This window comes from Cinclus cinclus, chromosome Z (assembly GCF_963662255.1).
Source record: "Cinclus cinclus chromosome Z, bCinCin1.1, whole genome shotgun sequence".
In the NCBI taxonomy this organism is placed as follows: Eukaryota; Metazoa; Chordata; class Aves; order Passeriformes; family Cinclidae; genus Cinclus; species Cinclus cinclus.
Window position 1 is genome coordinate 62,699,203 of NC_085084.1, and position 27,605 is coordinate 62,726,807.

At 38.3% G+C, this 27,605-nt stretch overlaps 1 protein-coding gene across 1 annotated transcript in view; it reads left to right on the plus strand.

Annotated features, from left to right (window-relative positions):
- The first annotated feature begins 1,153 nt into the window (after nt 1–1,153).
- JMY (junction mediating and regulatory protein, p53 cofactor) overlaps nt 1,154–27,605 on the plus strand; it is a 62,858-nt gene continuing 36,406 nt past the window's right edge. Inside the window, exons 1-2 of the mRNA XM_062513734.1 lie at nt 1,154–2,228; nt 19,959–20,132. Coding sequence (XP_062369718.1) covers nt 1,389–2,228; nt 19,959–20,132 — 1,014 coding nt within the window. The 5' untranslated portion in view covers nt 1,154–1,388. The remainder of the gene's footprint in view (nt 2,229–19,958; nt 20,133–27,605) is intronic.

The following is a 27,605-nucleotide window of genomic DNA, read 5'->3' on the forward strand; positions in this document are numbered from 1 at the left end:
TCATTTATGTTGGCCTTATAGAGCAATGGCTACTTGTGCTGAAGCCCTGCTTCCCAGGAAATGGCCAGCTATCAGTCGCAGCTGGTAAGTAGAGAATAAAATATGTCTTTTCCCTTAACTTGCATGCAACCTTTCGCTTTTGCTTCAGTAAACTATCTTATCTCAACCTACTGATTGATTTCCAATTTACTTTTTCTCCTTTTTTGAGGGGAGAGAAAAGCTGAAAAAGGGGATGATAAAGTGGCACCCAGCCAAGGTCACCCCACAATATGGGCCAATGCATATTGCCCAGCAATCTTATTTTTTATGCAAATGTTTTGGGTTTGTTTTAGTAAGAAGTATTTTTGTTCATTTGTACATGAGGAGAAATGGGATATCCCAAAGGGCACCAGGAAGGAACTTCCCTTGAGGTCAGCATCACAGGGGATTGATCATTCCCTTCACAAGTTTGCGAGAGTTATCTGTCCAACCTCACCGAAACCTACGTGATTTGCAATAAAATAGGCAACCTGGGCAGACGGCAGGCACTGATATTCCCGAGAACTGGCCAACGTGAGCACAGAAGGCCAAATCTCCGGGCAATTTCCCTCAGTTACAAAGCAAACCGCCTCAAGACAGCTATTTTGGAACATGCCCTCGTCGCCAGGACTCGTCACAGAAGCAGCACTCTTTTGCAGACTAACCAGGAGTGCAGACTCCTGCTGCACGGCGTGCCGCCAGGCGCTCCTGACAGCTAATCTTTGAAGTGTTTTTCTTCAACCTCCAGTCAGAACCAAGACACACCACAGCCGGGGAGCCATTCCCCGCCACGCCGCCTCCCTCCCTCCCGCTCAGCTGCCTGAGCGGGCCCTCCGCACCGCCCCCTGGCGGCCTCTCCGCGCGGCGCGGGGCCTCCCGAACGGCCGCGGAGGGTTCCGAGGGAAGGGGCGGGGCGTCGCTCTCCGAGGGAGAGCGAGCGTGGCGGCTCCGCGGCGCGGCTGGGGCGCGAGGCTCCGCCCGCCTCCCTCCGCCAATGGGGGAACGCGCCGCGGGGGGCGGGGCTGCCGCAAGCCGCGCGGGGGGCGGGGCCGGCGAGGAGTTGCCGCAGCGCCGCCGCTTGTAAACAGATCCCGCCCCACGTGACGCGTGCGGTGCTTGCGCGGGGGCGCTGCGCATTGTCCGCGTTGGTGACCGGCGGGACCCGCGCGGGGAGCGGGAGGAGGCGATCCCCGTCCGCCTTTCCTCCCTCGTCGCTCCGGTGGGGAAGCAGCGCACCCCTCCCCCTCGCACTCCAGCCGCTAAGATGGCTGGTGGTGGGCGGTAAGGCGTTGCGGGGCTGCCGAGCAGCTGACGGGACGGGAGCGCGGAGGGCGGGCGGCGTGTGGCCGTGTGCGGAGTCGCGCAGCGCCATGTCCGCCTTCGCCTTGGAGGAGACGTTGGAGGCGGACTGGGTGGCCGTCAGGCCGCACGCCTTCCAGGAGAGGGAGAAGCACAAGTTCGCCTTCATCGTGGCCTGGAATGAGATCGAAGGCAAGTTCGCCATCACCTGCCACAACCGCACGGCGCAGCGCCAGCGCAGCGGCTCCCGTGAGCTGCGCCGCGGCAGCCCCGAGGTCGGAGCCGTCCCCAAGGCTGGCGGCCCTGCGGTGCGCAGGGACCCGGGGCCGCCCCGGGGCTGCGCTCATCCCCGGGCCGAGGCGCTGCCTAAGAGCCCGCTGCGCGCCAAGGGCAGCCCGGCCCGGAGGCCGCAGCGTGTCCCGGAGGCGGCAGGTGCCGCCGAGGAGATCGAAGTGCTGGAGCTGGGGAAGGAGGACGTGGCCGCCGGGCTGTCTCTGCTGCCCTCGGCGCCGCGGACGAGCGAGTTGGGCGCTCCCGACGCGGAGCCGGCGGGGGAGGAGTGCAGCTGGGCCGGCCTCTTCTCCTTCCAGGACTTGCGGGCCGTGCACCAGCAGCTGTGCTCGGTGAACTCGGAGCTGGAGCCCTACCTGCCTGCCTTCCCCGAGGAGCCCTCGGGCATGTGGACGGTGCTCTTCGGGGCGCCGGAACTATCCGAGCAGGAGATGGACGCTCTCTGCTACAAGCTGCAAGTTTACTTGGTTCACAGCTTGGATACCTGTGGCTGGAAGATCCTTTCGCAGGTGCTCTTCACCGAGACCGACGACCCTGAAGAGTATTACGAGAGCTTGAGTGAGCTGCGACAGAAGGGGTACGAGGAGGTGCTCCAGAGGGCCCGCAGGCGCATTCAGGAGGTGAGGATACTGCGTGGTCCAGATGCCGCCACTTTAGTGTCGCATTTAGTTTAATTTGTGACATCTCTTTTAGTCGTTCTTGTTCTTTCTTTCTTGTTCCTTAGTGAGAAAAACGAGGCTTAACCTTTACAAGGTCTCTAGGGATTTAAAGAGGTGCAGCTTTCCCTACTCACCTGAGTGTGGCTCAGTACTTTTTTCTGTGCAATCAAATGTAGATATTAGCAACTGAATATCCGATGGATATGGCAAGATTTTGCTTCCATGTTTTCTGTTCTTGCTTTGCTTTGCACCAGAATGTGTTGGGGTCTGTTTATTTTTTTTTTTTTTTTTTTGTGTTAACTGAGAGCAGCAACATGTGGTGTTTATTTTGCTAGTACAGTTTAAGCGTTTGAGACCAAAAAATTCCAGGTTCATACAGGCTCTGGGTGCTGAATCTGGTGTTTATGTAGCGAGATTATGTTTTCCAGTGGAGTTGGAGTAAGCAGAACTTCTGTTCAGCTGAGAAGTTCCTGGAGGTGGAATTAAAAAGAAAAGCAAGCTGTCTGGTCCTAGTGAGTATTTGCTGTATTGCTCTTGTTCTTTCTCAAGATTTGGATGTTTCAGGACCCTTCATGTCTCTATTACACCATGCAGTGTTCTAGACAGAGTAGTTGAGCCACTCTAACTAACTTGTAGCATCAGTGTATGAGAATTTTTACACTTTCTCAGTCTTCATGGTTTGGGTTGTATGAGGACCCAGATTTCCCCTGTATAAAATGAGAATTCAACACTTGTTTTTGTGCTTCAGTGGCCTTGGTCCAGAATGTACCCGGATCTATCAAGGTGTGACTATGAGTCAGGTTACACTGTTCTTTATTTTTGCAAGCATCGTCTTAATTCTGTTGTGGATATAGGTCAAGTTTGGCTGCTTCAGCTACCCACATATATCCTGCCAATATGCTTTTAAAAAACGGCTGGTAGTGATTGTTTTCTCCTCCTTGATGGAGTGTGAATATATCTTCTTTCTCTCTGATTGCATAGTTTTGAGTGTGTAGAATTCAGGCCAAGCTTTTCCTTGGTGACTGGAGTTACAGAGTATGAGAAAATTGTAGTAGCAATGATGTAATCACAGTAGGAACATCCAAGTATAGCATTGCCAGGTAAAAGTTTATTTCCAAACTGTTGTATTAGGGTATATAGTTTTGATTTTTCTTTTTTTTAATGTCTATTTAAAGGACTGAATTAAATATTGCTGTTTGGTATACAATCGGTAATTAGTCTGATAAGGTTCAGCAGTGGTTTTAGTCTACAGAATATGAAAACATATCATCTTTCACTGCTTTTTTGGCTGCATGAATGCTTGGGAGTGTATGCTTAGATTAGATTTAACCTTTAGTTCAGTGGTTTTTAAAGGGAGCTGTGCAGGATGAGAGAAATTGCTGATAAACAGAATTTGAGAGCTGGATACCTAACTCAAGGGATGAGGTGTTTTTGAGGAAATACTACTTAAGAATTACTGGGCAAGAACTATTTGTTTCTTGGAGAATCTCAATTTCTATTTTGTTACCAGCACTACTGGCAAAAATAAATTGGTTTTCTAAGCTACATGATTTTATTCTGTGTTAATGTTCTGAACTTGGTGCAGACAAAATGGCAGAGCCTATGTATGTATTTGACTACTGCACAACCTGCTTTCCTACGATAACTAGTCTGGTAGTGTACCTAAAGTCTATACACCTGTACTTCTGTCAGTTGTGTAAGTTGATCCTTTTTTAATTAAAGGTAGTTCATGTTTAAGAAAAGAAACCAATGGAATGACCTGCTCTTTCCCTCTTTGGTCTCAAGTTTCTCCTTTCCCTACCTGTGAGGGGTTTACTTGGTCTACAGGAAATGTCTTTTCTTTAAGCAAATACTGATACTCTTTGTCATTGCAATTCTAAGCAAATGAAGCAGTGGATGATGGGCACTGCTTGGTATTTCTGAGGTAAAGGTTTTTGTACTTTAAAGAAAACCTACTGACTCCATGTTTTATCTCACAGTTAACTTTCCTATCTGTGCTGGAATTCTGTCAGCTGATAATCAGCAGGAATGTTGGATACAAGCTATTTTAAAGACACAGTTTTTTGTGTCTTACAAGAATTTTTTGGGAAAAGAGGAAGTGATTGAGAAGCATTCTCAATCAATCATTCTCATTGAGAGCAAGAATGGTTTCTAGGAAGAAATGTGAAGGGTCTTCATTGATGTAAAGTTTTGCAGCTCCCAAAACCTTGACTTAGCATCTTAAAATGTGCCTCTGTGGTTTATAGTTATTTAATATACGTCTTCTATTTCCCAGGACAAATTCCTTTGTTTGGTTAGGCTATAAGTTGTGAAATGCTTCAAGTTTCTCTTGATTTATATTCTTTGGGGTGGAGAAGCAAAGTGAGCAACCAAACCTCATGTTCATTGTTTTATCATCCCCTGCTTGGACATTCTTTGCTTTCCATAAACTACACACAATTCAGTTTATTTTCACAGCAGTTAGCAATTGTTGCTTTTTGTAATATAATTTTATCTCAGTCCAAATTTTAGGTATTTAATAAATGATAAGCATGTTAAAAGTAGAAACAGATTCAAGATGAGTAAGTAAATTAGTTTTAGAAGAGCTGTATGATGTGGGTTTGATTTCTTCTGCCTCATTTGCAGTTTTGAAGTAGCACTTTTTTTTCCCAAATAAAACTATTAATTTTGAAACAGTTGAGGAATTTATTTAAACTAAAAATTTGCTCATTAGGCTTATACCTGTTGAAAAAATTTTCTGGTACTCAGGTAAAAGATAAAAAAATGATGTTTCAACAGAGAGTATACCGTTGAATCCTTATTTGGGACTCCAGTTTCCTGGACAGTATTTCCAAAATCCTGAACTTTGTGTCAAGAAGGCAGAAAATGTTTGCGTCTGTACTCTTGGTCCTGCCAGTTTCCTGTTTATGTTCTTCCTATATACAGAAGTTTTTCTAGGCTAAATGTAGATGTTGGTAGATTTCTGTTATTAATGTCAGTAATGGTGCTGTATCTCTGTCCATTCTGTGCTTTCAGAAGGCTGAAGGTAGTCATGTTTTCCTGAATAAAAAGTGGTGTAGTGTAAACTAATCAAGAGGGATGGGTAGCTTAGTCATGCCCCAGACACATTTCACTGTGTGCTTTTGCATAACAAGTTGAGAGTTTGAGAAGCCTATCTGTATTGTTACATGTCTACTTCAGCATCTTTGAATTAGCAGTTCCTGGGAATGCTCCTACTTTGTACAGCTCTTAGACTAAAATTTGGTCTTCAGCTCTGGTAGACTGAAATTTGGTGGACTATAGATCTTGAGTGCCAGGTATAAAACTAGTCAGAAGCTTGCTTTGGTTTTCTTTTTGCTTTATAAAATCTATAAATTCCAGTGTTTACAGGTAGACAAAGACCATTTTGTATCCCTGCTCTGTGTATCTTCTTTATTATTTTTTTTTAAATGTAAAAGTTCAAACACTTTTAAAGTGCCTGATTAAATTCTGAAGTAATTCTGGAAGCATCTTATCTTTGGTGGCTGACTTTAGACTGCCTTGAAAGAGAGGATCTACTGCTATTTTTATTCTCCATCTCCTGTATGGTGATGTATTTGCTAAGCATGAAAGTAGTCCTGCTTGGCTTAATTTTCCTTTGATTCAAAGAACTAGAAGGGCTAAGGAAAAGTAAATATTTTGTTACAGTAACAATCTGTATTAGAAGAAAATGTAGCATTTTTTAATGGAAAACTATATGGTCGCTTTATTTCCTTCATAATCAGGGTTTTTCTAAATTCCTTTTGCATGTTTAGTAGAAAACTGAGTATTCTTTTGAGTGAATTAATAAAATATGCTTGCCAAATTAGAGGAAGTGTCAAGGAATTGGTTCAGTTATATGCAATGGAATGTCACATTTGTTGCTTTCTAGCATATATTTCTTCAATATTGTCACTCCTTTCTGTTTATTGGATGTTATTTACCTTTTTGATAATATTTTGTTTTGTCGAAACTGTTCTAATATTGTAGTAATAAATGATATTCAGGACTGTCTCAGTAACTAGAAGAACTTTATCTCATTGTTTTTGGCCACATGGATTCAGTTCTAAAATAAATGTTTATATGGTGGGTAGTGAGCCCCTGTAACAAAAGTGGAAATTTTCCAAAAGTGAGGTGACTGGTTGCTGTTCAATGATGTGCATCTAAGCACAATAAGATTTAAAGAGACTTTCAACATCAGACTCAAAAAATAATGGAAAAGTAAATATAAAACATTAGAAACAAAGTATTCAGTGTTCTGGTAACATGGAAAAAATGTTAGCAGTAGTAGTGTTTCCATCAAAATCAATGTAACATCTTTCTTCACAAGAAGAAAGAGTAGCTGAATGAACTGCAGTAGTTCAGTGTAGAAGATACATAGGGCAGTTTAGGAGGAAACAGAACACTGGTTTGGATTTAATGTTGGGAGCACGGAAGATTAAGATACTGTGAATTTTTTTTCTCCTATTGACATGAGGAGATCAGAGTTAAGACTAATGTTGAGCATATGGGAAGTCCAAGCTACTTTTGTTGGAATGCTTATTTTGGTACTTATGTTTTATTGAGGTAACACTTTTTGGATTATAAATCCTTTGTAAATAAGGTGTTTGAGTGCTAAATTATTACTGTAAGTTAATACTAAAATAAAATATGTCAGCAGCTGTAAGGTATGCTCTGAAGAACTGGCAGGTAGCGTCCAAGCTCTTTGGAGACACCTACGTGATATTAATACTCTGGCTAGTATTGGGCTAGAGCAAGTTGACAGTGAATGCTGCAGCTGTACCCAAAAGTCAGAGTGCCTGAAACAATGTACATTTCTTCAAAACATGGGCAATTTATATGTACACAAAGAAAAACACATTGACTTGAAAAATCAGATCTTTCTTGATGGAATTTAAATCTTAGATGAAAAGTAAGAGTACATTCTGTAGAATATAGCAGTATAAGTTAGTAAGCCTACACTTAATTTCTAGAAACTGAATACAGCAGCTTGCAAATCTCATAATTTCCTTATCCAAATATGTGGAAGAGAAAAAAAGAAAGAAAAAGAAATAAAATGCAGTATATGGTCTTTTTAACTGCCTAAAGTGGTATTGGGTAACTATTTATGACTGTTACTTGGGGGAGTATACTGATGTTGAGATAATTTAATTTGATATTCCCCTTTCTTCCATAGATGTAGAGATAAATATTCTTCTGTTTTTGTTTCAAATTATTGGTACCACTTTGCAGCATTTTCAAATGACAGAATATTTTGAAGAGTTGTGAACAACCTGTATAATTCATGTATATTCTAGAATCTATTGTGGTAGTCAGGATTCACAGCTTCCTTAATTATTAAGAAATGATACTGGGTTGTACTTTATTCGTGCTTACCTTTGTCTTGCGTATTTTTTCTCATTTTTTACCATTGTTATTTTCTTTCATTTCAATTCAGTGTCCTCCCTTAAAGTAAATGTTGTTTAAAATTTATTTCTTAAGCCAGTAACATTTTTTTCCTCTCCTTTTCTTGCTGACATGGTATTATTACCCTGGCAGGTGTTGAATTTGAAAGCAGATTCAAAATTTAATCTTTTTACATTTCTGTAACATGAAGACACTGCTTACTAATAGTCAAGGAGGATTGTGTGCTTTACATATGTAAATATTGCTACCATAAAGCTAAAGGAGGCATTGAGAAGCAGAGATTTTTGGAAATGACTACATTTTTTGTTTTTGAGGATGTGCTTTTAACATTTCTTTTTTAATATTATTAGGAACATAGCATTGCTGTGCAGCATGATAATTGCTGTTACTGGAGACAACTTCAGCTGAAGTTAGGGCTCAATCCAGCTAAAGAAACATCTGCCAAACTTTATTTTTGCAAGAAATGAAAACCTAGTCATTAATAATATGGTAGAGAGAGAAGGAAGATAGGACAGGAGAAGAGGGAAAATGTTACTCTAAGGCTACAGAGCATCAGGAAGTTAGTCAGTATGTCTATGTGTCTGTTTTGATGAGAAGACAGCTTCCCTGGCAAGCCAGCCTTTAGACGCTGTCACCTGGAGCCATTGGCTGTAGATGTAGATGGAACATGTGTGATGTATTGGCGTGACTCCACTCACCAGTTACAAAAATTTTGGTAGATACAGATTTCAGTTCAAAACCTTTGACTCTACCTCTGGGTTTTCTATCTGTTCTTTTCTGTGCTATTTTGTAGGAATATATCAAATCTATGTCTGAGTTTTTTTGATGATTAATGACAAACATTATCCATTCAGACAAATTTGAGCACTTGGTGGACTTATTTTTTTTTAAGTATTTGCTTCTGGAAGGGTGTTAGAAAACACTCCCAGTCATTCAGCAAACTTTCAAGTTTTGTTTTAAAGGAACTTGAGTACTTCTGATTTGTTAAATGCATAAACAACCCAAATTTCTCATTATCTACTGCTACAATACTTTCCAAAATGTATTTGTAGGCAAGTGCTTCTGACCTTCCTTTGGAAAAATGCTGTGATATTAGTGTGAGGGAACTGGATAAGTTTTTTCCTCCGAAAAATGTTATTTAAATAATCAATTAACATTTGTTTGTGATGACTTGCAGACAATTTATGTGGGTCATCTAAAATTAATAATAGCACAACTTTTCACATGACAGTATTGCATCAGGACTTGTTTGAGCTACTCTAGGGAATGAGTGCTGTAAAAGATTTTCAGTAACTTAAAATCATAGCTTATTATGTTAGCTGGAACCTTACTGTGTTTTCTAGTTGAACGCCATGCTTAAAATAGAACAAGTTTTGATTAGGGCTTTTTTTTTTAAAGGAAACCTGGACTTCAAAAAACGCTGTGTTTTCTATCTGTTGAAAAGCAATTTTAAAAATGAAGAAGAAAAATAAGAAATTAAAAATATATGAATGTATTAATTAGTTGTGAAACTTCTGAGGGGAAGAATCTATAGATGAGTTCTAGAAGTTTCTAAGTTTGTAATTTTTCTACAGTGTAAATAGCCCTGTGGCTAGAGCCCAAATTTTTCAGCCTTCAGTAATGTGTTACTTGTTCATGATCATCAGGTGTCCAAACCTTAAATTGCAAAATTTTGTCATGTCAGAATAGGATAATTCAGAAAAAAAAATCTTATATGGGAGGAGGTTAAAAAATTCCAAACTACTTGACTGCTTGCAATATTGGAGGTGTTCTGGAGTTCAGTGTATAGGTAAATGGTGTGTATAATTTCAAATGTGTTTTATCATGCTGCTTTATCACACATGGATTTTCTTTTCCCTTTAACATTTAAACTGAGTATCCCTTCCCCTTTGTTTCTCCTTAAGAGCAGGAATAAAACCAACTCAAACAATTAGCACCACAGAATCCATGGTGTTATTGTGAATTTTTTTTGCCTGAAATACTGTTCTGTTATGAAAGTGATTTAATGGCTTGTAATTTACTGTATTTCTTGTTACGGTAGGAGGGAAAATGGGCATGATATGGTATCTAAGGATTTTCTTGGTATCTTATTTAGTCTTTTGTTCTTAATAGTGGACTATAAATGTGTTCTTGGCTTTTTTTGGATATATTCAACTTTTAAATAAAATACCCATTATTTGGGTTTGGAAGCTTTAAAAATTGTATTTAGGGATGCAAAATGCTCTTTATTAGGCCTGCCTTTCCATGGTTGCACTGTTGTATAAGGTGCTGTAGAAGCTAAACTCTACCAGTGTTGAAAGAATACACAGGGCCATTTGAGTTACCTCACCTCTGTCACCTGGGCTTAAAGGTGGTTCATCAGCTGTGATGTTGAAGGGAGCTGAAGAACTGGATCATGAGTTTGCTAGTGTTGACAGGGGGGGATGCTATCACTTTCTGTCCTCCACCCATCAGCTTTGTGTTCCTTCCTGTTCTGATTCTCTGTCCTTGCAGTATGCTGATTCAATTCAATAAACCTCAGTAAATTACTCCAAGAGAGACCACAAAGTAGTTTTTTGCCAGACGCTGGTTTTGTTGAAGGATCTGAATAATAAAGCCAGTGAAGTGGAGAAGAGAGCACCTGAGAGCAGGAGGAACATGGAACTGGAGTAAACTGGGAAGAAGAGAGGCAAGAGGGGATGGGAAGTAGAATCTTCTTGCGATAGGAGCAAGCTGTCAGGTCCGCTTTAAAAAGTAAATTCATGCACACAAGTATTTAGAAAGTCATAATGCTGTACTTGAATTAGATTTTTGAATTAATTTTTTAAAGTCTAACAGTAGACTTATCAGACATCCGAGATTTATTTGCTACCATGCCAAATGCACTGTAAAACTGCTAAGAGTACTAATTCAGTGCTGCTGATCTAATTCCCATGAGCTGACTTCACAGTGAAATTGATTATACCTCTTTAATTTTTTCCATTCCATCAAGTGTTCTTTGTTTTCATAAAAGAACATTTGCTCTTTACAGGAGGTGGGCATTTGTCTAGGCCTGTGTCCCAACATGACATGTGAAAGATTTTAACACTAGCACTATAATACCTGCTAACTAAATGTAATTGTCCTATGCAAGTATTTGTTTGTTTAGATAGTTGTCATTTTTGATGCTCTTGAGTATATCTTCCTGACTAACAGCATAGTTAAGACGGATAGAAGAAGACAATCTGTGAACCAAATGTTAAACTATTTTATGGCACGGCCTGAACACTTATATAACGTATGCTCTCAGTCTTATGACCTCCAGAAAAAAGAATTACTTGGAACTCATTAGGATATGTGTCAAGTAAGTTCTTTGCCAAGCCTTCAGGGTGAGGTGTTGCCTAGAGGTCTTTTTGTTCAGTTACCATGTTCCAGCCAATCAGTGATTCATTAGTGACTTTATCTTTTAATTATTTTGCCCCTTTTCAGAGGACAGGAGTCCTGTAATGCCATAATAACTCTGAAATGCAGATATGAACAGATCTATTTAATTAATGAAATTATGGTACAATGTGAATACCTATTTCTGTGTCACTAACAGGAAAAGGAAAACCTAACACTTCTACTAGAAGTGTTCCCATGCAGTTAGTCCTTGTTTGCCATGATTTCTGTAGCTCATCTGTGGCTGTCCTATTCTAAGTAATACACTAAATTCAGACTAATACCTGGTATTTATAGACACTCATTTGACATGGCAGTCTGACTAAGGAGTGGCATGGCCACATCACACAGTAAGGTAAGGTGACCAGAGTGGTACCAGCTTAAAAAACCCTCCACATGGTGTTGCACGTTTGTCTTGTTTATAGGGAAGGAGATGCATAGTTTTCAGTTGTCGACATCTCCTTTTTGAGTTTTCAGAAGAGATCTAGTGTGCCATATATTTTTGTCAGAGCTGACAACTTTATGCCCGAGCCTTGTGATTTTTCCAACAAGTTATATATGTACATAGTTCTGATGGGACTTCTATTTCGAATTTTGTGTGGGAGGAGAGAAGTTGCATTGTTCAGTAATGATGCATATGTGGAAGTAATGTTTTGGCTCTACTTGGCTGCATTAAAATACTGCTTCGGTTTTTCCGTACTCAGTTCAGTTATTTTCTTTTTCTGTGGAGTTGTGTTACAGGTAGTATGTTGAAATGAGGTGTGTTTTGGTAGGCAGTGTAAAAGGGCTAGACAAAGGTAATTGTTGGGGGTTGGTTCTTTCCCTTTTCCCTCTGTGGAATTTTCCCCATTGTCATGCTAAGATACCTGTTGACCGGGCCCTGGTGGCAAGGGGGGAGGGGAGAGAAGAGGGAAACCCCTCGATATCCAAACATCCAGAAGAGCAGACAGAAGGCTCTGGCTCAGCCCATTTCCCCCGCGGAGTTCGGATGAGAAGGACGATTGGTGCCTCAGCTCCATCCCTTCCATCCCAGCATCGGGAGCCATCCTCACTGCTGTCAGACCCTGCCCTGCTGCCTTCTCACTGTAACCTGCCACCATCCAGCACTCTGCTGAGCATCGGGACCGACACCGTGAGCGGAGAGCTCTCTCTCCATCTCTCTCTCCCCCTGGGACAGCGCTGCCATCACCCCCAGCCCTCCTGCAGCTCTGCGGGACCCGCCCGCCCCCAGCACCGGGAACTGCAGCTCAGGGAAAAGGTGCCTGCAGCCAGAAAGGGACTGGGACTGAGTTACTGTTCTGTTTGTGGCTAATTTCATAGCTGGTGTTGTTCCTGTTTGTCTTGTTAGATTAGTAAAGAACTGTTATTCCTACCCCCATATCTTTGCCTGAAAGCTCCCTTAATTCCAAAATTATAATAATTTGTAGGGAGGAGGGATCACATTTTTCATTTCAAAGGGAGGCTTCTGCCTTTCTTAGCAAACACCTGTCTTTCAGTGTAAGACACTTTTCAGACAATTTTTTCAATTACTTTTCAGACAGTAATTGTTACTGTCCAGGAGCTATTAACCTGTGTATAAATGAGGATCAGTGGTAGGAGTGAAAAGAGGCCAAGCAATCTCTGCTGGTCATACATTCCTGGGTATGTCCTTGCAGTGGGTAGATGTTGTACACCAGGTGCCCAGAGCCACTCTGACTGCCCTCAGCTGGATAGGGCAATAAAATGGTGGCGGTCATGGGTCGAGACAAGGACAGATTACTCACCAGTTACTGTCATAGGCAAAACAGAATCAGCTTGGGGAAATTAATTTAATCTATTGCCAATAAATCAGAGTTTGATAATGAAAAATAAAACCAAATCATAAAACATCTTCACACCATCCCTCCCTTCATCTTGGGCTCAACTTCCCTACTGATTTCTATACCTCCTCTCCCTGGATGGCATAGGAGGACAGGCAAGGGGAGTTGTAGTCAGTTCATCATGTGTTTACCACTTCCTCTTCATATTTTTCCCTGCTCCAGCATGGGGACCCACCCACAGGAGACAGACCTCTGTGGACTTCTGACAGTGTAAGTCCATCTCATTGGGTGCAGTTTTTGGGGAACAGTGTCTGTCTTCCATGAGATCATAGGTCCTGTCAGAGAGCTTCTCCAGTGTGGGCTCCCTTGTTTATGGGGCCACAGGTTGCCAGGAGCCTATTCCTGCATGGGTTCCCAATGAAATGGCCCATTCATCTGCTCCTGTGTGGGGTCTTCCACAGGCTACAATGGTGTCTCAACATTGATGGTTGGAGAACCTCCCTCAGTTTCTTCACTGGCCTCTGTGTGTGCAGAGTTGTTCTTGCTCCCTTTTTGCAGTTGTTGTGCCAGTGCTCTTTCCCCATCTTAAGTGCATTATCCCAGATGTGCTACTGTGGTTACTGATGGATTTGGCCTTGGCCAAATCCTAGGTCTATCTTGCAGCTCACTGGCTTTAGCTGTGTTGGACATGGAGACACTTCTGGCATCTTCTCACAGATGCCACTTCTGTAGTCTGCTGGTATAAAAGCCTTTCCACCCACCCACCCAGGACATCTCTGCACACACATGTACTAAGGCTCGCTGTGTGCAGGTAAAGGACTGTTTTAAGTAGGGTTTGAAGGGGAATAACATGGTTTGTTTTGTATCAGTAGCTCTTCAGAGGCCTAGATGACACACCTTAGGGAAGTTTTTTTAATTTTTTGTGTTTTAAACACCCTGTATTTTGCTTTCCTTTATTTCTGTTCGGTTTTCTTTTGTTTGCTATTTTTTTTTTTTAATTCATATGGACTTTGTTTTATCCATGCTTTTGGTTCAATTAGTTGAATTAGCTCAGTTCTTCTTTAACCAACCATTTTAAAAACTGTAACCTTGGCATTGCATCAGCATACACTTTAATTCCCTGTCTGCAGAAGCTTCTTTGAAAAAACTGGGCACTCCTTGTGCACGCAGTAGGTGGTCAATTGCAGTGTTGTTTCCAAATAAGTTAGCATGGAATTCACTTGTTTTTATCTTTTTTAAATCTTAAGAGAGTAGACAGATGTAGTGCAGGATCCAGTACTTCCTAGGCTAGTCAGTATTATCTAATTTGTTTGACATCCTCCCTCTCTTTCTAGATTTTGTGTTCTATTAGATGATTTCTGTCCTAGCAGTAAAATGTACTTTAGATGTGTGTGGGAGAGTCAGGCTTTGGCCTGTTACTGCTACAGTAATGCAACTGATTTTTTTTTTTTTTTTTTTTTTACCAGAAGGGTAAGGATTATTGATGGCAATGCAATCATGTGAACAGCTGGATATCCTGGCAAGTCTTAATCTCTTAACTGTAAAGGGTGACATTTAAGTACAGGACCACATGTTTGTAAGAGTGAGAAAAGCAGTTTGCTTGTAGTAAAGATTTCATATAATTGGGACTTCTGCTTATTGTCAGAGCATGTGGGAGTGCATTTGCTTTAAGCAGTGATTTCTTTTGTTTGTTTAAAGAGAAACACTTCTATGCATGTTGTGATGCAAAAAAGTTGCCTTCTAAATTGAGTTTCTAACATTTTGCACACAGATTTTATGTGCTCTCTAGCTTTGCTTATTTATAGCTCATTGTGTGAAGCTCACTGTGGACTATTGCCAGTGTGTTGTCAGGAGGGTTGAGAATTTTACTCTTAGGACTGCTGTTCTCAGGAAAAAGGATGGAGTATCTAAAGCTATTCTGTCTGCAGTACTGTACTTCTAACAACAGCTATCCATAGTTTTACCTGTGAAACTTCAATAACTGAGTATGCTTCAATTTGAAATTTTAAGAACTCTTCTTGGAAATGTCAGGCTTCTGATAATCTAAATTCATAGCAAAATTTAGTGTTCTGTAGTTATATCAGAAGTATGAAGGAGCTTAAGATGATACTGAAAAAATATCTTTATGGCTGATTTTATCTTAAATGTTTGTGTCATATCCCAATGGTTTTATATAATGCACCAAAAAAAAAAGGGGGGGGCGGAACTTTTGTAGTAGTATTAGCAAAGGAAATGTAAGACTTGACTCCTCTTTGATTAAATCAAGCTTTGGATTATGTGCCCAGCTGAGGTCAACCTGCATATAATTACACTGTCTGCTGTAATGCTTTTAAAGCTTTTTGAACAAAATAAAAAAATACAGGAGACAGGAATAATCTTTGTTATATAGTTCAAATATATGTCCTGTTAAATTTTTTTAAAGTGTTTCCTGCTGGTTGGAGTGTATCTGCATAATAGTTGCCTAAAATATATGGATTCATTTAGTTGTGAACAATGTAACATCTGTGAAACATGATTCTTAAAATAAATGCAGCATTCAATGGGTATAGAGCTAGTCAGGCCTGTACAGGATGTTACTCTACTCTCCTCCACCCACTTCTTTAAATAATGTAATTTAAAAATTGTGAAAGTCAAAAATTCATGCTGAAGCTGTTGAAGTAAATGAGCAGTAACACTGAATGTCTGTGCTGAGAGCTGTTCCTCACTGGGGTATAACACATGCTACAAAAACTGTTAATGTATTTTATGCTGACACCATGAACACTGCCTGATTTAATGTTCTCAGTTGGTCTAGGTACTAGGTCTAGTACCTAGTCACGTCACTAGGTACTGCCTGTATGAAAATGGGAGCTTACAGAATCAAACTACCTGTGAGTCTGTGGAGGGTGTGGTTTCCATTTTGGCATTAATTCTGTGCTAGCCCCAGCATCCCAGGTATCTAGCAGTGTGAATACTATCTGGATGGCAGCCAGCTTAAAAAATGCTTCAGCTAACTTCGATCTGAAACAGGAAAACTCCATCAGACTGTGTTATAATGGGAGGTGCTCTGTGCAGCCAGTTTTGCACCATCTGTTTCCCATGTCAGTGCCCCTTCCAGATTGGTGGCAGTGAAGGACTTGGACTCTTCATCACACATCCATCAAAAGGAGAATCAAAGCTATTGGTTTTCTGCTTATACCACACTACATTGTTGAAGCCTTGATGATTGGTACGCACTCCAGTTCCAAAATGTGAGAGAGAGCAGTTCTGTATTCATTTAAACCATTTATATAGAATCATTTAAGTCAGAGAAGACCTTTAAGATCACCGGGTCCCACTGTTAATGTAGCACTGCCAAGCCCACCTCTAAACCATGCTTCTAAGTGCTACATCTGCACATCTTTTTAATACTTCCAGGGCTGATGACTGAGTCATTTCACTGTGCAGCCTGCTTTTTGTGCTTGGCAATTCTTTCTTTGAAGAAATTCTTCTACTATCCAATCTAAACCTGGCACAATTTGAGGTTATTTCCTCTTGTCCTGTTGCTAGTTGCTTGGGAGAAGAGACCAATCCCCACACAGCTACAAGCTTCAGTTAGAAAAGCACTCACCAGTGAGACAAACTACATTTAGTGAAGGAAGGAGTAACATTCCATTAGGATTAACCACAGCAACCTCCATCCTGCATTAGGCAAGATTAGGGAAGAGGGTTGGCAATGGTATTTCCAAGTGCTGTATTAGCTATACCGTCTCATTTCCCTTTGTTTAATAAACTTAGAGTTGATTTTTATAGTTTGTTTAGCTCAGGTGACCTTCCCTAGAAGCTGATCTGTTCATCCTGGGAAGATTGGGTATTTGCTTAAGTATTTTCAAGTGCATTTTAAGCAAGCTGTTGTGCCATTTTGAAAAGTGCTGTATCTGTAAATCCCATTTAATGTTTTATAGGTCTTTACCTCCATCTCTCTTCTTGGGGAACGACACATTGCAATGGAACACTATAGTTTTTCTGCTTTCTACTTCCTTAGTAGCTGTTAGGACGAGCTGCAGTTTTTAACCAGGCGGAGTCAGATATTTTGATTTATTTAGGCTATTCTTGAAAAGCTTATTCTCTAGATAATTCACCAGTTCTGTGAAAGGCACTAAGGTGCCTTTCTTGTAATGAGGGTCCCAAACGTGAACACAGTATTCAAGCTTTATGTCTAAGGTTAGTGTTTTTAGTGAATAGATGGATGGGTGTAGTGAGGATATATGTGACAAGTACTCTCAGGCTGGTTACTTTCCTATCTGTTTTGGAGAATTGAAGAATACCCCTAGCAAATAGCTCTTTGATCTTCGCATTAAACCAAATAAGATTATACTCTTTGGTTTCCAAATAATTTTTCATGTTTTGTTATGTCTTTTTCTGAAATTGCAGATTAAATGAAATTTTGTCACCGTTTTCATTCAGAAAGCCCTCATTTGTAACAGGAATTTGATCCTGCATACATCATTGCCTTAGGAGTGAGGAATGGAAGCTTACCTTGTGTTACTAGTTAAAGAACAAATATATATATATTCTGTACTAATTGGTTATGAATAATCTGCCCTCACTTCTGTGTTTTTGTTGAAGGTTTGGTATTTTTGAAGGAGTTGAGAATTAGGATTTGATTTAGGTTTTGGGTAACCCCAGTAGCAGAGTAACACAGACAAGACCATGAGGTTACATTTACTTACTTTGTATGCACAGGAATGTATTAATAATTCAATATTTTATGCATACAGTTATCAGTGATGGACTTGATTTTTTTCTGAACAGCCAACTAGTTATAAGTAGATACTAGTTTTTCATGTCCTTAAGATGTCTTTGTACTATTCTAATAGTCATAAAATTGAATTGGTCTTTCATTTTTTGGCACTTTCACTCCAACTTGTGAAAAGTTGCGTCCATCTACCAAAATATCAGAACTACTAAATAGGGCTTAAGAACAGTCTATGAATAAAAGGAAAAAAGCCCCTGCATGGTACTTTTCTGTCCTTGAAATAAATATACGCAAGACTACTATTTAAATGATATTTAAATTACTACATTTTCTCAAATTGTCATTTTTTGTTGTCCTCTAGAATTTGTGTCCTAGTAGAGTTGTAGTGTTTAATGATGAAACAGTGGTGTTAATTTAATAGTAAGATATTAATAGCCTAAGCAACTAAAAGGAAATTGTCACCTACTGGTAGAGTTGCTCCTTCTTGCAATGGGTGGCTTGAGAAGAAAGATTTAGTAACTTGATGGAAGGATAATTACAGCTTTGGGACTGCAGAGGGATTTCTGATTGTGCCTGGGGAAAGTAGGAGAAAGCTGGTACATGGCAACTCTGCTTTTTGGCCCTAGTCACATGGAAGTGGAGCTGAAGAAGATGGTGCATTCTTAGACTAGATGGTTAAAACAAATAATGACTTGGAATAATGTGTGAGATTCATTAAGGATTTAAGGCACAAATCCAGGAATATCTGGGTCTCTATACAGGTTATGTTATGTGTATGTAAGACTGAAGGTTAATAAAGTACTAGTCTTAAAGACTGCAAGCCCAATGGTTGTTTTCTCAATGAGAACTCAAATGGTACAAAATACTGTGTGCTACTGGAAGAATGGAAGACCTTAGGCAATGACATTGATAGGAACAATTCTCTGTGTGAGATTTTTTAGGTAACAAAATGGTTCACCTTGTGCTGGAGCTTCCTCCTTGTGAGGAGTTTCACATGTGTTTTACATCCTCTCTCACAGACCTTTCTTCTCTGCTAAACCTTAATAAGTGAAAGCTGTTTAATACTGAATATATAAATAAAGCTACTGCAAGCATCTCTGCATTCTGCTCTGCATCCTCTCTCTAACCTTCTTTAGTGCGTCAAAGGTGGAATTGCAGAGGTGTTCCAAAACAAACTTTCCATTACGAAGAAAGACATTTTTCATATCCATTCAAAACACATTTCACTATACAGTGAGTATTTAATGGATGGCTTAGCATCCAATCTGAATTAACTGATAGAAGATAGGATGTATTTATTCCACAGTGTTCCTAATCTTTGTTAACTTTAAATAAACTTGGACTGTTGAATATATGCTCTTTGAGATGATAGTATAAAGGACAAGAAACTTTGACTTAGAAAATTATATAAGAGGGGAATTCATTTCAGATAATCTTTTCTTTGTAAATACCTTAAGTACTCCACATGTTTGTATAAGATTAGTTTTTATTTAAAAAATAAATATTTTTCATTACAAATGGTGAAGGGTTTCCAGCACCATGTGAAGTCTGCTCAGACAAATACCCAAAACAGATGCAAAATAAGTATATGCAATTAAAAAAAACCCCCATATATTGTAGCTATCATGTACAAACAAGTGACTTTTTGCTTCATAAGAAGTAAAAGACAAAGAGACAAGACTTTGATGTTGTATTTTCTAATATGAATTAAAGTATTCCAAGTAGTTTTTTTTAAGATTTTAATGCTTAGGTAATTCCTGTTGTAAAAATAAAATGAATGAAAAGTTCATATATTTGAAGTTTTATGATTGGACTTCGTAGGAAGTTTTGTTTTATATAGGTTACTCTCTGTCTGAGGCCACACTGATGTGTGGTGGGGGCTGTGTAGATCTAAACAGACTGACAAAGCACTGTAAAACCAAAACGTCAAAAATTCTCAAAAATGTAGAAAGTTCAAAATGCAACTTCTCTTTTTGTCTTCTTATCTGTTGCTCCTTTTCCCCCTGCTCTGATAACCAAAAGTTGTGTCTGAAGTTGTGTACCTGAGCACTACATTATAAATTGTTATGATAAGTTGCTTTTTCTGCTTTGTGCTCATATTCATTACCTTCCAGAAATTTTTGGAAATCAAAAATAATCAGTCTGATTGCCGATCAGTTAAGGTTATCAGAGATGGACTCATACTTAACTGGCTGAATTGAAGATGTGTTTTGGGGACTACGATTGTTTTTGCTTTGTTTAATTTGTCTGGTGATTTTGTGGGAAGGGGAAACTTATATAAGAGCATAGGATAAAAAATGTTTCTTAAAATACTTCCATTTTTAACAGGAGTGTTCCAATCTTTTCATTAAAACTCCTCTATTTTTTCTGCAGCTTCTGGAAAAACATAAGAATACAGAAAGTATGGTAGAGCTCCTTGAACTGTACCAAATGGAAGATGAAGCCTACAGTAATCTTGCAGAAGCAACTACAGAGCTCTACCAGTACTTGCTGCAACCATTCCGGGATATGAGGGAACTTGCAATGCTTAGAAGGCAGCAGATAAAGGTAGGGTAAAGGCAACTGAGATTCTTATTAATTGGGAAGTTCTGCTTTTTTGTTTCCTATTTACTAGTTCTGTTAGGGAGTATATCATGAAGTGGTATTTTTCCGCTAGTTGCTGGCCCTATTTGTCCGGGTTCTTCACTTAGATGAGTGCTTTTGCAGAGCGAGAACATCTGACATATGTAGCTAAACCCCACCTGTTTGTTACTGGTCTACCCTTCAAATGCATGGCTGAATTAAATAGGTAAAACTTAAAATTTTGTGGTTGCTGGAAATATTGCGTAATGTATAAAATACGAAGAGATGTGCAGTAATTATGCTGTTGTTGATTCTAGATTACATAGAAACTTACTTTTCATTTTAGTTTTCTGAGGTAATCTGGTGAACTGTGGAAAGTCAGTAGCTTTTTATCTGATGTTGCAAAGGACTTAAACACATGGATCCATATTAAAATACATAATTTGTTGTAATACTTGGGCAGTATATTTTCCTAGGAGCTAAAAAAGCCATCTGAAGAATACCGCATTTTGGTAAAATTGTTCCAGAATGTGTATGTTTGTTATATTTGAAAGCAATTCTAATCTTGAATACTTAGCCAGAGCTAACAAATGTTATCTTTACTGTATCTTGGAAGTACTTTTGATAAAATTACTAGTTCCTGTGCAGATTATTAAGACTGCAGCCTTCTGATTCTAAGCTAAAATTTTGTTATTTAATCTGTATTGTAAGTGTTGGTATATCTCACCTTGACACCTTGTTCAGTTAGCCAACAATTTTTCCACTGTTCTCAACTTAAAAATAGTATTCTCTGGTTTTGAGAAAGAATGAGGTGGGGAGGCAGAAGGATTTATGATGTGCTGGTTTTATTTTGACATATTGCTGTATGCCTAAAGTAATTTTTCAGAAAAATCAGCAATCTTAAATTAACTCAGTTTTATAATGTGATGATGTTTCAAATAAAAGTGCTTTTTCTTCTTGTGAATGATAAATGTTGCTGCACAGAGAATTAGCATGAATATTTTTTTACAGGTGAAGTCTATAAACACTTTATTTATTAAAAAGCTTTCTTCAAAGTATGGTAAAATAATTCCCATTTTATTTAAATTTGTAGTGGAGAAAAAGATTATTTATTTGTTCTTCTGTCAAATAAGAGGAGTAAATATTACAGTGAATAGAAATAAGTATTAAGAGTTGTGTTGTGTTCTTTTTTTTGTTTTAATTTTTTAAAAATCTCAGTAATCTCTTGAATTCCGGTTTTAAAATGCATAATTTTATATTATTCCTGAAAGATTAACATTGATAAACTTCAGAGGTGTGTCCTGTGGTTGATTATTTGAGTCGTACATAATTTCTTCTAATGTACATTATGTTCTCTGCCTAACTTGGCAATTTTTGAGTTAAAAAACTTCGTCATCTGTATAATGCAGTAGAGAAAGATGCCATCTCTTGTTTTTCTTTCATCGTTTGAGAGAAAGCAGTACTTGTATCTATGATGACAAAACATATATTATATTGGGTAGCTAGGGTTGAAGAAGTATTTTATAAATAGAACTTGTGTATGAAATGGTTTGTATTAACTTGGTGCATATGTTTTTCTGGCAGGCTTTAATGTTTTAGACATTTCCCTATTAGGGATCTGTTTCTGATTTGTGGGGAAGCTGTTTTCATTTGGTTGGGGTTTTTTGTGGGTTTTTTTAAAGAATTTGGGAGGTTTTAAGTATTTTAATCGGCTTAATTTTGTCAGTTTTCACAGTGAGTTTTGAGGGAAGTTAGTTACATCACTTATAATCTTTGGGAAGAGTGTGTTCTGCTTTTGGAGCAGGACAAAAATTGGAATATATGTCATCTGGTGTTTAATTTCTGCTGTTCCTTTGAAATTTTAAGGAGGAGCCAAGCCTATAGGAGGCAAGGGAGAAACAAAAACTAAGTTCTGTCTGATCAGTGGAGGCTTTTTAGAGAGGAACATCTGTATTGTATCCAGATTCCTGCTTTGGAAAGAAAACCCACCAAACAACAAACCACAAACAAAACAACCCAGAATGAAAGTTCATAACAAAGTTAAAAACCATATGGAAGCTTGGAAATGTAGATTGCTGGTGCCCATTATAGACATGATAGAATCTTGTTTAATTTTATATTTTGATTGTACACTAATTTTTCAGCTGTATTTTGCTTCATTTAGTATAAAGGATGAAACATTTAGGTGTTTGAGGAGTCAAAGCTGTTTGTGAAATACTTAAATGTTTCTGGATTTGAAAAACAGAATGAAAAAGGTACAAGATCATGGAAGGAAAGAAGGGTGGGTTATTACAAAATGAAATGTCGCTGTGGAAAAGTAACTTCTAATGTCATTTCTGCTTAATTATGAGCTAGTCATCTGACCCTAGAACAATGTGTTCAGTAAGGGATATGCTTCTCTTTTTTTGGGCTTCCAGCATCAGAAGCCTGGTTTTGTTTATGTAAATGCTCTTTATATGTAAGTGCTGCTCAAATCCATGGGGACTTCTCCAAGCATGTCAAAATGCTTACCAGATACCATGCATTCTTGAAGGAGCTGAGCACTGCAAGCACAGCTGTGTTTTGGACTTAAATCTCTGTATGTATGATATGGGAACAACCATGCTTGCCTCAAGGCTTTTATGAGGGACACAGAAATAAAAGCCAACTTGTAATAAGTGGTATTATCAAATTCAGAAATGCCTATCAAAGGAGCAAGTCTATATTCATTTCAAGATTAAAATACAAGATACACTTACTAGACATACTCTGTGTGTTCAGGATGACTGTATTTTGTAAGATAAATGTGAAAATTTGTATTGATGAGCCAGCCAAACAGTCCATATGCCCACTGAATGCTGGAGAAGGCAGATTAAAGGAATTGAAGACCGTATTATGTTTTATATACATGTAAAAGCTGGGCTGAATTTGTGTAGGCATTTTCTGATTTAATTGCGGACTGTTGCTGGTTTAGTTCTAATAATATGTAAAGGCATTTAAGCAGTGAGTTTTAGCATTTTAATTTCATTATATGGGTTACTGGACCTTTTCTTGTGATTTCAGACTTGCCTATTACCTGGGCACCAGGCAAGTGAGGCTTGATATTCAAATACTGTATTAAATGTTTTGGGTTGTCTGTATATTCTTCCAAGAACTGGGAAGGCAACTGTGAACATAAAACCACAGGACAAACAATGTTCATAGATTATTTTATCTAGCATTAATGTTGAATTTTAAATGGAATTTAAGATACTCTTTTTTGCTAAGAATCAGACTACTTGGGAATTAAGAAAAGGTATCATATTTTTGATTCTAAACATGTTTCATATTTAGGGCAACAAATTTTTCCTTCATCAAAATAAATAATTTCCCTATGACAATTTTGCTGCTTTTTATGTGTGTGCAGAACACACGTTGCCATAGCAGAAAAGTGGGAGGTAGTAGGCATCAATAGCTGGAAATAAAAAGGGTAAGTGTTTCTGAAATTTGGAAAAAATCCAAGTAGATACCTGTGTTCTAGTGCCTTTGTTTTCATAAAGCTAAATCTAAACTTTGTGAGATCCTCCATACATAGTGCTGTGTTCTTCAGAAAGTATGCAAGGGAACGTACAGTCAGTGGCTGATACTCGGCTATAGAGCTACTGGCCAGGTTACTGTGATCAAGCTTTAAGTCCTTTAAGACTAAGACATTAAGGTTTCTTTGATGCAGGATACCAAATCTGGTTATTTAGAAAAGAAAAAAAAAATGTATTTCAAAAAATGACTTCATGGGCAAAACTCCAAAGCCTTTTTTTGTCTGTACATCTGTGTTCACCAGGCTTCATACAAAGAAACTACCTTGCTGCTTAGAATTTTTATGGCCTTGTAGCTGTGGACAGTACTTCACAGTCATGATGAATAGGCACTGGGGTTTGATCAAAGGCCAAGTGAAATCAGTGGGAGGCCTTCTCCTTTCATGCTTGAGGGTTTTTTGGATGTCCTTGATATTGGACTAAAGATAAAATGTAACAAATTGCTTTGAAACCTACATGTAGATGCCAGCAAAACTTCAAAACATGCATTCTTGAAGGTCTGAGTTGTACTGGTTTTGCTTAACTGGAAACTGATAATATCTCATTATGGGTGAAAGCCTTGAGACACCATTATTACATCTCAGCTCATCTCCAGGAAATGAGAACACTGAAAATTTACTATATGTTAAGCATAATAAACACACTCATAGCTTCATTGCTTAGGTGTTAATTATTTTTACTTAACATGTTAGTTCATGAGAATGTGAGGAGATTTTAAGGACTTGAAATATGTTAGTATTGAGGTCTAGCACTGGAAGCTAGAGATTAGAGCAGCATATACATTGATAATTCATAACATCCTGCTTTTAAAAATTTCGGAATCTTTTATTAGTCTGTCTGAAGGCTTTTTTCCCTCTCAAGCTCACTTATGCAGCTTCTGGTATACTGAAAATACAATTCTGGCTCAACTCCATGTGGATTTGCTTGTTTAATATATGGTGGTGAATTGCAGTAGTGAGCTTCATAACTAAATTAAATTTGATTTATGCAAAAGTAAATACTTAGACATAAATTACATTGTATTGAACACGTAAAATTTTCGTTAAAAATAGTTTCATGAAGTATGAAACAAGTTTAGGCGAGAAGAAATATAGCTATGAGAACAGCTGGCAAAACTGAGAGAATTGCTTTAAAAAGTGCTTACAGAATATATCTTTTTAAAAATATCACATAAAGTTATTTTGTAGAAATTGTAAAACTTCAAAGCATTTTAAACTGTTTTTTTGAAGTCTATTTGTAGCTAAAGATGTGTCCTCACATTTTCAGGCATAATAGTTAAATAAATGTAGGTTTTGAAAATCCTATAGACTGGAGAAGAAATCTAAGTTTTTTGCAAAATACTCGAGCTTCGTGGAAAATATCGCCTGCTTGTTTGCGAATATGATGCAATATGGTGAATTGTGCTGATTGTCTTTATAGTTTGATTCAAAAGGGTTGTATGTCAGTCTCTGTTTACAATCTGAACTGTAAATCCTCTAGACTATTATATGAACTCGGAACAGAACATTTTGGTGACTTAAAGTCAGGACTTTATGTACTTCCTCAAAAAAAAAAAAAAAAAAAATGTTCCAAAGAGGCAATCTGATAGAAAGCAGGCTGGTACCTTAAATAATTTATTGAAACTTAGTTCCTGATCAGAGGAGGCTGACTACAAAACTGTGGTGTGTATCTGATTGCTTAAGTCTGCTTGTCTGCAAAGTAAGTAAAGACTGCTCTAGGTGATTAGCTATAAAAGTGATTAATAAGGCTTGTAGAAAAAATTGATTATGTTTGAATGCTGAAAGGTTTATTGTTTAGTTTTTTAAAAGGTCCCCTCACGAAAAGCTGGGCTGGAGAATAAAACAGTAGGTGAAGTTTCAATAAATAAAAACTAATGCATTTGCAGAAAGTTGATGACAACCTTCAAAAACATATATGCATATTTATATGCACCTAATTAACTACTACTTTTGAGGAAAAATGTGTAAGAGTTAACTTGAGTTTGCTGAAAATAGCCTGCTGTTAAGCATTTTGAAACAGCAAAGAAAAAGGTTTTGAATTATTAGGGAGATAAAAAAATAAGCACCAAATATAAAACATCACACTTTGGTATACATCCATGGTATACGTGCATCTTGAGTGTCACAGTTTTAATTTCTTCCTTTCAAAAATGTACCACAATATCAGAGTAGTGACAGTATGGAACGTAAGGGTGTTTCCCTATTAAGCATCCCCAGTGCTAGACCAGAGTAAAAGAATTGGATTGCCTTAGTCTGGAAAGCATATGGTTCATCAAAGATAAGAACGATCTATAAATTGTGAATGTTAAGGGAGAGAAAGTATAAAAAAAAATAGGGGTACCTTAATGAATCTGTGGTGCTTTAGAACAAACTACAGATAAAGCAAAATAAACTCTTTAGTCTATCTTACATGCTCTGTGGCAATGATTTCCACAGTTTAACTGTGGACACCAGATAGATGTGTGTTCAGAAAGAGTCATCAGTTGCTGTTATTGATTTGGATTAATTATCAGCTAAGGAGGCCTGTAACAGAATTTGGGAGTTATCAATTTATTTCTTCTTTTTTTTTTTTTTTCCTCAAGTGCTAGTAATGGAGGAAATAGTGCAGAAGAATGCAGAATCAGTGTATCCATTCAAAAGGCATCTTGATCGAACTTTGAAAGACTGGTAAATGTGCAGAAAATTCTAAATTATGTGTACCTGGGGATTAGAGTCAGGGAGGGTGAAGCCTAGAAATGTATGGTTTTTTTCTTTGCAGTGTTGGAGGTAGGGAAAGAGAAAAAAGGAGTAGGCTTTGATGCAATGTTATTCAGACTGTGGAGGTCAAAGAGAGGGACTGAAGGCCTTCATAGGTAGAAAAATTTGCTGAGAGTCTAAATTTTGCAAAATATTTTTTTACCTTACTATCTAAATAGTTTTAAATCTAATACTTTTTTTTTCAATTGTGCTCTGAAAAAAAAAACATTTTGTAAGCTTTCATCGTATTTGCTGACTTCATACTGAAACTTACTGGGCTTCATTTCTAGTTGTTACAGTTATTTTCATTATCCATGTTCATGGCTATTTATATGTCTTTAATCTGATTTCTTCTGGCTAATACTTGTGTCGCTGTTTCTCTTTTTTCAGTATATCTATGTATAAAAATTGTCAACCATATTTTGATGAACTCTTGATATATATGATAACATTTTGTCTATTGTATATAAAGACTTTATTTTTTAACTGAAGACTTAAAAATCCATCCAGTCATTTTCATGCACAGGCAGAATCTGTAATGTCTGGAAACACACAAGCCCACTTGCCTTTGAGTTGACTTGGCTTAAACAACATTTTCAAATAACTAGTAGAATATGTCTTCTTAAAAATGTATTTTTCTAAAAATAAAAGCTTTCTTCTTGAAGGTGAGCTTTCTTTTAGTCTAGGTCTCAGTTAGTGAATCTGAAATGTATAGAAAGATTTTTTTTGCTATACAGATGAATAAACAAGGAAGGCCTAACTAATGCAGGGAGCACTGTTTAGCTTTAATTCTGTCAGTTGCCAGTATAAAATACTGTGACTTAGTGTTTTTAACACTCCTTTACATAAATTCTGGCATGTCTGCGAACAAAACACCAGTTAAATAAACCCACTCTTTTATGCTTGCCCTAACCCATATATTTTGTGATTTTTCTCTTCTGACTACTTAGTTTTTCAATATTCTTTCTACATGGTTCTGGAAAAAACATTGACCACTGCAGTTCACAGCATTATTATTCAGTCTTCTTTCTGTATCATCTTGTCACCTTTCAGTTTGTTGCTTCCCTTACAGTCTTTACTGAATTGTGTATGTTCTTCTATGTTTTAAGATAATCAAAACTCCTGTAGTTTGTATTTAATCCCAGGTGCCAGGTATTTTGAGGAATCTAGAC